Genomic DNA, 9,834 nt, shown 5'->3' with positions numbered 1-9,834 from the left:
AGCATTTCATAAAGAGTGAGCTTGTTTTTTACCCTGTGGGGGTCCTTTTCCAGCGCATCCACTTTTGAACATTATAAGGAATTTTGGCCCATGTGTCTAAAGAGTCTCCAAATTAATTGAATTTCACTTCACTCAAATCTCATATTTAAGTATAACTCAACATTTTTAGGACACTCCAAAGGACACTGAAATCCTCCAAGGAGTCTGAATTTTAGAACGCGATGCCAACTGAGCCTTATAATAAATAGCCTGCATTTCTGGGCCTTTATTCTGTGCCAGGCCTGGTGCTGAGCACTTTGTGTTGTTTTTAACCTCTAGGAGGAGCCCTCCAGACAGGGATAATCATTCCCATTTCTCAGATAAGAAAGCTGAGGCTCAGAGATGAGAATGGACTTCCTCGGGAGTCTCGAATAAGCGGCCAGATTCAGACTTAAATGCAGATTCCACCAAGGCGGCCGGATTCCCTTCTGGCTAGCAATGGCTGTGACACATGTCCCCAGGCATAGGCCCCAGAGCCTGGAGGAGAGGCCTCAGCACTGGCGTTGATGGCAGAGGTGGCTCCTCAGAAGCCGGGGGGACCCTCTGAGATGCCCAAGGCTAGACAGGAAGGGGCTGGAGTGTGGCTAGGAGGCTGAGTTCAGATCCATGAGCTCATCTCCACCAAAAGGCTTATAAACAGGTCGTTAACTGCCCAAATTAAAGCTGTTCCAGTAACATGGACTATGCCATTTCACCCATATGTCCACACATCTGGCAAGAAAAAAAAGAGAGAGAAGAAAACGAAGGAAAAAAAAGGGCTACCCTCTCACATCTCCACCCCCAGAGAAGCCACTCCAGAGCACGGCCTGGGTTGGGAGGAGGGAAGGACCTCTCTCTGTCTTTTTATTAAAGCCTTTGATTTCTGGTGATGTCCTTGCCAGCTGAGGGTGGAAAGGCTTGAGATGGTTCCAGAACACCTGGGAGGCTTTGAGTGTGCTGCTGCTCATGACCAGGAGACCCCAGCAAACTGAAGCGTTAGTGACTTGTGAACGAGGAGCTCTGATGCATGTTCTAGAAGGACACAATGGGGGAGAACATGAGAGGCCACGAGCAGCACCAAAGACTACTGGGGTCATCCTCCAGATGTCAAGCTGCTAAGCAGAGCTCCCTAGAGAAGAGAAAGAACCTTCTGATTCTTTGGCCCCAACGCTCCTGTCTTCTCCTTCCGTCCTTCACCTCTCCATCCAACCCCTACCCCCCACTCTTCTCTCTCTCCATCCACCATTCCCCATTTTCCCCACCCACGCATTCACCATCCATCCATCCAGGTGTTTCCACCCACATAGCTACCCATCATTCTACCCACGCACACATTCTACTCACCCATGTGTCTGCCCATCTGGCTCCCCTCATTCACCCGTCCACCCACTCAACCCTCTTCCACCTAACCACTCAGCCCCATTGAAACTTCTCAGAAGCAAGGGACCCACTGGTTCACATGTATCCTCCAGCCCCTACAGCAGTGCCGACACACGAAGTGCCCGATAAACGTTCGGTGAATTTGTCCATCCATCTATGCATCGACCGACCCCCTCCAACCACTCACCCATTCCCCGACTCGACCTTCTGCCCACAACAATGACCTATCATTCAAGGGGCAGTTCAAAGATCTGTAGGCTTCCATGTTCTTGAGGATGAGGAAGGAAGACTCTCTTGGGACCATGGGGTGCTGCCCAGGAGATGAGAGGGTGTTGGCTCAGGATGAAATTCTCAAGTGCATTTGGGAAGGAGCAGGAAACCAGGGCCCTCACAGAGCATCCTGTCCAAGGCCCCCACTTGACAAGTGGGGAGAAAGGCCAACTATCAGGTTGCACAGAGGCTAACTATCAGATTGATAGCAGGTTAGCTGTTAAGGCCCAGGGCTTTCCTGCTACTTCAAGTTGCTTCTGATGCCAAAGCCCAGTTGGGAGAGTTCAAATGTCCCAGAGGCCCTGGAAGGTTAGCTGCCTGAGATTAAGAACAGTGGCTTGTTCTCGGCTGCACTGTGGCACCGGTCTTGGTCATGAACACTGGAAGCAGCAGCCCCAGAGAGCTGACCATCGCTAAGACCTGGTGGACCCAGGAAATACTAGACACTCAATAAGAAGCTGCTGTTAGCTCCTTCTCTGCCTTCCCCCATGACGCCCTCTCTCCTCCTCCTCATCTCCTCACATGCACAGATTCTTCTGGACTCCCCCAGCCTCAGCACCCTTTTCCTGCTTACTCGGCATCACCCACACCCCTGGGAGCGACCACACAGCATTCAACTGCCGACTCCCTCCCGAATCCAATTTCTATCACCAGCCCAGACATCCCCGATGAGTTTTGAAGCCCTATTTCCAACGATCTACATGGTCTCTCCACCTGGTCTTCCCAGGGGCTCCTCAAACTCAGTCCGTCCAAAGGTGTGAGCACAGCTGCCATGCTCCAGGAAGACTGAGGAGGCTGGCATGACTGAGAACAGAGGGAGACAAGGCGGGGAGTTCTAGGTAACGAGGTCAGAGACACAGTAGGGGGTGGGGGAGGAGAGAGGTCCGGTAAGCAGCCACTGAAGGACTTTGGCTTTTCCTTTGGAACGGGGAACCAGGTTGGAGTTCAGAGCAGAAGCCTGACTTCATCAGACTTAAGTTACAGAAGTCCAAAACGTGGGGATGGGTCATCTGATTTCCGCTTGTTTTTCCCCCCATACCATTTCTACTCAATGACCAAACTCAGTTTTCCTGGTCTTTATTTCTCGTCTCTGCCCCTCTTCTCATCTCTATTATTACTGTGACAATTCAGGGCCCAATCATCACAGGCTTAGTCTTCTGGCATGATTGCTAACTGGGCTCCACTTCTCATCTCCCCTTTCCAGCTCACTCTCCCCACTGACCACCAGAGTGACTGATCTAAGATTACAACCTCCCTTGCTCAAAGCTCTTCAGGGACTTCGGATCTTCATAAGGCATGCACGCATAAGTCTCTGAGTAGACCTTGGCTCCCATGCCTCCGTACTCCAGCAACTCAGCTGCTTCTGACCCCACTTTCTCTCCCGCCCTAAGACCATACACTGACATACCCCCATTCACTCTACTGAAACTCACCTCATGCCTTTGCTCATTCATACAAGCACTACCACTTGGAATACCCTGATCAAACCATTGTTTTTCTGGAAGATTCTTTCTTTAGATGTCACCTCCACTGGGAAGCTCCATGATTCCTTTCCCTAAGGCTGGGATAAGCGCTCTTCTTGACGTTTCCAATGCTATCACAGGCACGGACCCGTATCATGTTGTAACTGACCACCTGCTTGACTGGTAACACACTGAACTGTGAACTTTTCAAGGGCAGAGACCGTGTCCTTCATTTCTGGGTCCCAGGCTCCTAAAACTGGGCCTGGCATAACCTGTGAACTCTAAATGTTTGGTTAACACGGAAGGGGCTTGTCAGTGTGGACTCAGTATATACCTTGTCACGAGGGGATGGCAGGAGGTGTGCCTTAGTACGGGTACGGTTTCTGTCCGAACTAGAGAAGGCAGAGGGAAAGGGGAGGGCTGAGAATTCGGAATTCGAGGATCAGAGCAGGAGAGACTAGGACTACACGGTTTTCAAATCCCCCTACCCTGCTAGGACGTTGTCAAACCCTCAATAACCCTAAGCCTAAGCCTAACCCTAATCCTAACCCTAACCCTTGAAGCTTCACTCACCGGGTGTCGGTGCTTCGGGTCTTGAAGAACACTGGAAGTAGAGGCCTGAGTCAGAGAAACTGTTACCCCCCACAGCCAGAAAGAGATGTGGCTAGGGAGAAAGGTGCTGAGGTGTTCCTGGCCAGCAGTGAGGAGTGGGTGCTGGGTGAGTTGGAGGGCAGGAGCACTGCGCTGTGAGGGCTGGCTGTGAGATCGGGGAGACAGGCTCGGATGGCTGGAAAAGTCAACTGTGGTTGGGAGGGGTTAGGGACTGGAACTCGGGGTATGGTGGGGTCTCTGGACACAGTGGTCCTGAAGTAGGGGGGTCACCATGTTTGGATATCTGAGTCCCTCGGTCTTGGGTCTGTTTTTCCTTGGTTGGCACAGAGTTCGTGGGGCAGCCAGCAATAAACAAGGCCTCGTTGGTGAGCTCTGTGCTGATCCGGGTCAGGAATTCCTCAGATCGGGATAATGAAACTTTCTGCAAAAGGGGAAATCACAGGGGCTCAGCCTGGGAGTTCCCACAGGCGAGTCCTGGGTCTGGGGGCTCCCAGGCTGGGAGCTTGGGGTCTGAGGTCCGCATCCGGTATTGGAGGGCTGATGCTTGAGATTTGGCAGAGAAGGCACTGGGCGTGGGGGGCAGTCTTGAGGACCCCAGGGCCAAAAGTGCTAGGGGCGATGGGCTCAGGGCTGAGGCTAGAGTCTCAAGACTGGAGGTGTCGGTGCCCTTGGCCTTGGAGCTCTCCATCCACTTCGGCCCACCCCCATGCTCACCAGACTTCCACCAGAGGGGGTTGCTGCTTGGGACATCCTGCTGCCCTTTTTCTCCTCACTCCTGGTAGGTGTGGATGCCATCCCCCTGGAAACAGGCAACACCTGTGTGAGGCTGAGAAACCAGCCTCTAGCTCCACTTCTCCCAGGGGCCCTCTCCTTCCTTCCACCCAACGCCCTACCCAAGACAAGGCAGCAAGCAGGCTTGCTGCCCCCGACCTGACAGACGAGTTGAAATCTTGGGCAGGAGGGAAACAGGAAGGGCTAAGGAGCCCCTATTTAGGTCTCAGGGGACGGGGAGTAGGAACCGGGGAGGAAGGCTGGAAAGAGGGGGACCAGGGCTGATGCAGCCCCGTTGCCAGGATATCAGGGATTCTAGAACCAAAAGCGGGGGCCGGGGGAAGGGGGCGGCATTTTCCCAGCACGTCGCATTCGCTCCTCTTGTCTCCGTTCCACCTCCTTTTGGATCCCTCCTTGGGGATGGTGACCCCAGCGCCAGAAGTCTGAGACACAGAAGATCGTATAGGGTGGTGCCTGGGACTGAATCCTCCTACCACTAGGAGCGCGCAAGAAGCAACCCCGCCGTCGGTCGCCCTCGAGCCTCTCTAGCCGCCTTCTCGCTGCCTGGAGCCGGCAAGAGCAAATGAGGCCGGAGGTAGGGGGTGGGGCAGGAAAAAAAAAAAAAAACAACCTGTGGGCTGTACTACATAACCTTACCTCTAGGGGACGCGTAGACCCAGGACGCGGGGGCATGTTCTCTCCTTGTCCTTGTCTCCAGGAGGATATACCCTCCGGATAAAGGACAGGAGAATCATTCGTCGAGGCCTCCTTCTCTTCTGACCTCGCTTTCTCGGTTCCCTCCTCGTTCGGCGCCGAGGCCTCTCCACCCCTCTCCTCCCTCTGCACTTGGTACGCGCCGATTCAAAGGGGCGGAGGGAGGAAAAAGGAAGCGGGCACGTCTTAAAGGGGCCGCGGTCATTTTTAGGCTTCTTCTTTTTTTTTTTTCCTCCTGTTTTGCACACCCGGGAGCAGCTGGGGGAGACCGAGGCCACCGCTGGAGGCGGGAGGGCCTGCCCCCGGGGGAGGGCGGGCTGTCGCGCCCCTGAGCCCGACGCATCTCGGAGACGGCCCATGCTCCGGCGGGCTTGCGAGCGCTAACACCCGGGCCGGGCGGGGACGGCGGGGGCCTGCGCGCTGTGGGCGCGGCAGATCCGCGGGGCCAGAGGGCGAGGCCGAGCGGCGGGACTGGGACTCGGTTGCCACCTCCAGATCGGGCCCCGGGCGGCAAAGGGGCCGCCGCGATGCCAGGCGAAAATATCTTCCTGTTTGTGCCTAACCTCATCGGTGAGTGCTGCCCGCGGCTCCGGGCCGAAAGGGAGGCGAGGGGCTTGGCCAGGGTCCCTGATCCTACTCTGCCCCCGTCCTTCCCAAGGTTATGCCCGGATTGTCTTCGCCATCGTTTCTTTCTACTTCATGCCCTGCTGCCCCCTCACGGCCTCCTCCTTCTACTTGCTCAGCGGACTTCTGGACGCTTTCGATGGACACGCTGCTCGAGCCCTTAATCAAGGTGACAGACACCTCCTCTCAGCCAGCCTTTAGGCCCAGCCACCCTCTGTCCCCTTTTCCTGCCTCCTCAGGACCTCGGGGCGGGCGGGAACTCGGGAACCTGAGGGCTTCGTCCCTCCCATCTCTGTAGAGAGCAGAACAGAATGGCCTCCTTTCCTAGCAGAAGGGATTTAAGCTTTGCTGTTGAGAAGAACTTCCTGACAGGGTGTGGGGTAGCAAGACTGGACATGGCAGTGCTGGAGGTCTCCATGAGGAAAAATGCGCTCACCAGGTGATTCCTGGGGGGCTGCTGTGTGCCAGGCACAAGGAAGAGGGGTTCCAGAAGCCGTGTTTCGAGGGAAAATGGAGAGGGAAGGATGGTTTCTGCAGGGTCCATTAATTTTTTTAATCTGGTCTCCAAACCCACCTGCCAGACCTCCCCGAAGAGTTTAAGTCAGCTTGTCTTGAGTCCTGGACCCTTGGTTCTGGGGTTGGTGAGCTGCAGAGCTAGCTTCCATGGCTCCTCATTTCATGTGGCGGTGACCCCTGCCCCTTGATCTCACACCCCACAGACAGCAGCAGCCTGTTTGCCTCCCCAGCCTGGGGACGGTGCGCATTTTCAGTCTTTAGACACTGCATCAGATTGATGGTTCCCGTCACAGACCCAGGGCCCCGATGGCCCCCTCCCACCTAACACCCCCCATTTTTCAGGGACCCGGTTTGGGGCCATGCTGGACATGCTGACGGACCGCTGCTCCACCATGTGTCTGCTGGTGAACCTTGCCCTGCTGTACCCACGGGCCACCCTTCTGTTCCAGCTCAGCATGAGCCTGGATGTGGCCAGCCACTGGCTTCACCTGCACAGGTTTGTGGCAGACCGAAGGGGACGCTGCAGTGGGGAGGGCTGAGGCTGTGTGGGAGGGTGCCTGATCCTGTTCACAGGTGCATTAAGCAATCCCACCAAGTCCGGATTGGATAGTCCAGAGACTTCTGGATAGATAAGCAGTGCTGGGGACTTCGGAATGTGATATTCAAATCCTGACTCCGCTGGGTCATTACAGCGAGGTGGTTGTGTGGCTTTGGGCAAGACCTCGGTTCTTTGCTGAGCCCCATCTACTCCGCTCAGTAGAGGCAATCCGAGCACCTAACTTCATGGGGGCTCATAGGAAGATTCGATGGACGTGAGTGGCAAGGAGTGCTCACGGATTCCCCCTGCTTTCTCCCCAAGTTCTGTGGTCCGGGGCAGTGAAAGTCACAAGCTGATTGACCTGTCTGGAAATCCGGTGCTTCGAATCTACTACACGTCCAGAGTGAGCATTCCCGCCCCGCCCTGATTCCCTCTGCTTCTGCCAAGCCCTGGGCTGAGCCCTGGCCCTGGGTGAGGAGAAGTCGCGGCACAAGGAGGGGATGCACCAACCCAGAGGAGACACGGCCTCCCAGCCTCCCAGCCAGGAAGCTGAGGCAGGAAAGAGGATTGGTGGGGAGGGAGGGTCGGTGTGTGGGCAGCAGGAGGGAGGGAGGGAGACGCCAGATTGGCCTTCGAGCCAGTTCTCAACAAGCCTTAGGCCACGTGGGCTTTATTCTGGGACCACAGAGAGTGTCTGAAGGGATTTTTGAAGAGAGGAGCAGTATCCTGAGCTCTCTCTTTCACCCTCACCCGCCCCTGCACGCCTCTGTTTCCGGTAGGTATGGTTCCTCCACCCGCAGAAGGCTCTGGCCCCTTGTCCCTTAGCTGGGGGAGGGGCAACACTGCTTAAGCAGCCCTTTTGCTCTCTGTGCAGCCTGCCCTGTTTACCCTGTGTGCTGGGAACGAGCTCTTCTATTGCCTCCTCTACCTGTTCCATTTCTCCGAGGGACCGTTAGGTAGGAGGCGAGGGGCTGGGCGGGAGGATGGGAGGGGGTCCTGGCCTGCCCTGGGGTAATGATGTTGATGATGGCCTGGAGCCGGCAGACTCCCGGTCCTGCTCTCCCTCACCCGCCTCCCGTTTTCTCTGTATCGCCCGTGCTCCCTTCCGCAGTTGGCTCTGTGGGTCTTTTCCGAGTGGGGCTCTGGATCACCGCCCCTGTCGCGTTGCTCAAGTCTCTCATCAGTGTGGTCCACCTGGTCACAGCCGCTCGCAACATGGCCGCCCTAGATGCGGCGGACCGAGCCAGGAAGAAATGACCCCGGAACCTCCAGCCCCTGGCCGCCCACCTGCCCTGGGGAGTCTCGCCGGGCCATGTGGCTCCCCTCTCCCTCCTGGGAGGGCCCAGGCTCCCGTCTTCCTAATGTGCTGTCCAGCCTGCTGAGAAGGGGATTGGCCTCCCGGGTGATGGATGCCATGTTCTCCGAGATCCTGAGGCGCTGTCCCACCCAGATTCCCAAGGACCTGGACTTCCAGTCAGGGAGGATGCTTCGGAGGCCCTGCCCCTACGGGAAGTGCTCCCGGGAGGCCAGGAGGCCCCGGGACCCAGGGGGCCTTGGCGCACCTGCTGGCTCAGCCTAGGGATCTGGCTTGGCCTGGAACTTGGGACACTTGAGTGAGGGCTAGGGGCTGGGTTTCTCAGAAGGCAGCGAGTCAGAGCTGTACCCCTGGCCCCAGGAAGCCTGGGGTACCCCGGCTAGGAGAGAAGGGGGTGTGTAGATCCTTTCCTATCCCAGTCTCCTGTGTCCAGTCTATCCCGGCTCTGGAAGCCTCCATAATGGGGGGTGTGGTGGTGGGGGAGGAGAGGGCTTCCTTCTCCAGGATTTGGTTTCCTTTGAGATACTCTTGGACCAGGGCCTGATTGAGGGGAGCTGGTGGGGGGCAGGGGGAGAAAGATCCATCTGGATGCTTTTCTCCTAGTTGTGTCCTCACCGGCTCGGCCTGTCATTCCACCGTGACCTCAGAGTGAGGCCCTCCCTGCCACTGAGGTCTTTGCCCACCTGCTTTACTTTCTTTACCACATTGTCACTGGCTGTCTCCATTTTTTTGTATACCTCACGTTTTCTACTCCCACCAGAATGTAAACTCCCCGAGGACACAGACTTTTCTTGTTCCTTCTCTATCCCCACAGTGAAGATGAACCTTAACCTGGCATATCGTCACCGCTTAATAAAAGTCACGAACAGATCAGTCCGTTTCTCAGAGTGCCGTCCTTAGATGACCTGTGGATTAGTACTATTTTTTAAAGATTTTATTTATTCATCAGAGAGAGAGAGAGCTCCTGAGCAGGGACAGAGAGCAGTAGGCAGAGGGAGAAGCAGGGTCCCCCATGAGCAGGGAGTCCAATGCAGGAGTCGATCCTGGGACCCTGTGATCATGACCCGAGCTGAAGACAGATGCTTGACTGACGGAGCCACCCTGGCGCCCTGCCTGTGAACTATTTCCTAAAAATTCAGCTGCTTGGACCCTGGGCCAGGCGTTTAGAGTTGGGATCCCTGGGGATGGGCCCAGAGTCTGCTATTTTAATACACAGCAGGTGACTGATTCTTCCCCATAAGGCTGAGAATTGCCAGTCCTGTCTTCAGCCATTTTGGGGGCACCAGATGTGTCATAGACATTGTTCTGGGCTTCTGTCCCTACCAGCTACCCCTGCCGCCTGAGCCTTCTCTGCTGTCTGGCACCAGCTTGCTTTTTAAGACTATATTCAGCCTCCCATATGCCAGGAACTGAGCTGGGGGTTCTTTTGCAGATGTTACTTGTTTCATCCTTATAATAGTCCCAGAGAGCTGAAATGTAGCAGCTGGGTGTTGCACCTCAGCTCCTTCCTGTGCTAGGGCTGGGGGACTCCATCAGTCTTCTCCGAGGAGGTCACGGGCCAGCCCTGCGGGAGATCATCATGCCCTCTGGGCTGCGCTTGTGGGAGGATGGGG

At 56.0% G+C, this 9,834-nt stretch overlaps 2 protein-coding genes across 4 annotated transcripts; one reads left to right on the top strand and one right to left on the bottom strand.

Moving 5' to 3' along the window:
• Positions 1–122: 122 nt before the first annotated feature.
• LOC123933476 (putative protein T-ENOL) lies at positions 123–5,401 on the bottom strand. 3 transcript variants are annotated; one of them, XM_045992665.1, is made up of 6 exons: positions 5,172–5,401; positions 5,009–5,078; positions 4,458–4,542; positions 4,014–4,164; positions 3,705–3,735; positions 123–1,050 (listed from the first exon to the last, which is right to left on the bottom strand). In XM_045992665.1, the coding sequence occupies exons 3-6, from the start codon at positions 4,536–4,538 to the stop codon at positions 798–800; spliced, it is 516 nt and encodes a 171-aa protein (XP_045848621.1). In that variant the 5' UTR covers positions 4,539–4,542; positions 5,009–5,078; positions 5,172–5,401; the 3' UTR covers positions 123–797. The 3 variants fall into 3 exon arrangements, with proteins under 3 accessions (XP_045848621.1, XP_045848622.1, XP_045848620.1); XM_045992666.1 differs by lacking the exon at positions 5,009–5,078 and adding an exon at positions 3,466–3,523; XM_045992664.1 differs by lacking the exon at positions 5,009–5,078.
• A 91-nt stretch (positions 5,402–5,492) lies between these two features.
• On the top strand, positions 5,493–9,094 carry CDIPT (CDP-diacylglycerol--inositol 3-phosphatidyltransferase). Its single transcript, XM_045992663.1, has 6 exons — positions 5,493–5,798; positions 5,887–6,021; positions 6,711–6,864; positions 7,228–7,309; positions 7,781–7,862; positions 8,018–9,094. Exons 1-6 carry the CDS (start codon positions 5,756–5,758, stop codon positions 8,161–8,163), a joined length of 642 nt encoding a protein of 213 aa, XP_045848619.1. The 5' UTR covers positions 5,493–5,755; the 3' UTR covers positions 8,164–9,094.
• The last annotated feature ends 740 nt before the right edge of the window (positions 9,095–9,834 follow it).

This window comes from Meles meles, chromosome 21 (genome assembly GCF_922984935.1).
Source record: "Meles meles chromosome 21, mMelMel3.1 paternal haplotype, whole genome shotgun sequence".
Classification (NCBI taxonomy): domain Eukaryota; kingdom Metazoa; phylum Chordata; class Mammalia; order Carnivora; family Mustelidae; genus Meles; species Meles meles.
The sequence above is the reverse complement of the archived record's forward strand: the minus strand, read 5'-3'. Positions and strand labels throughout refer to the sequence as shown.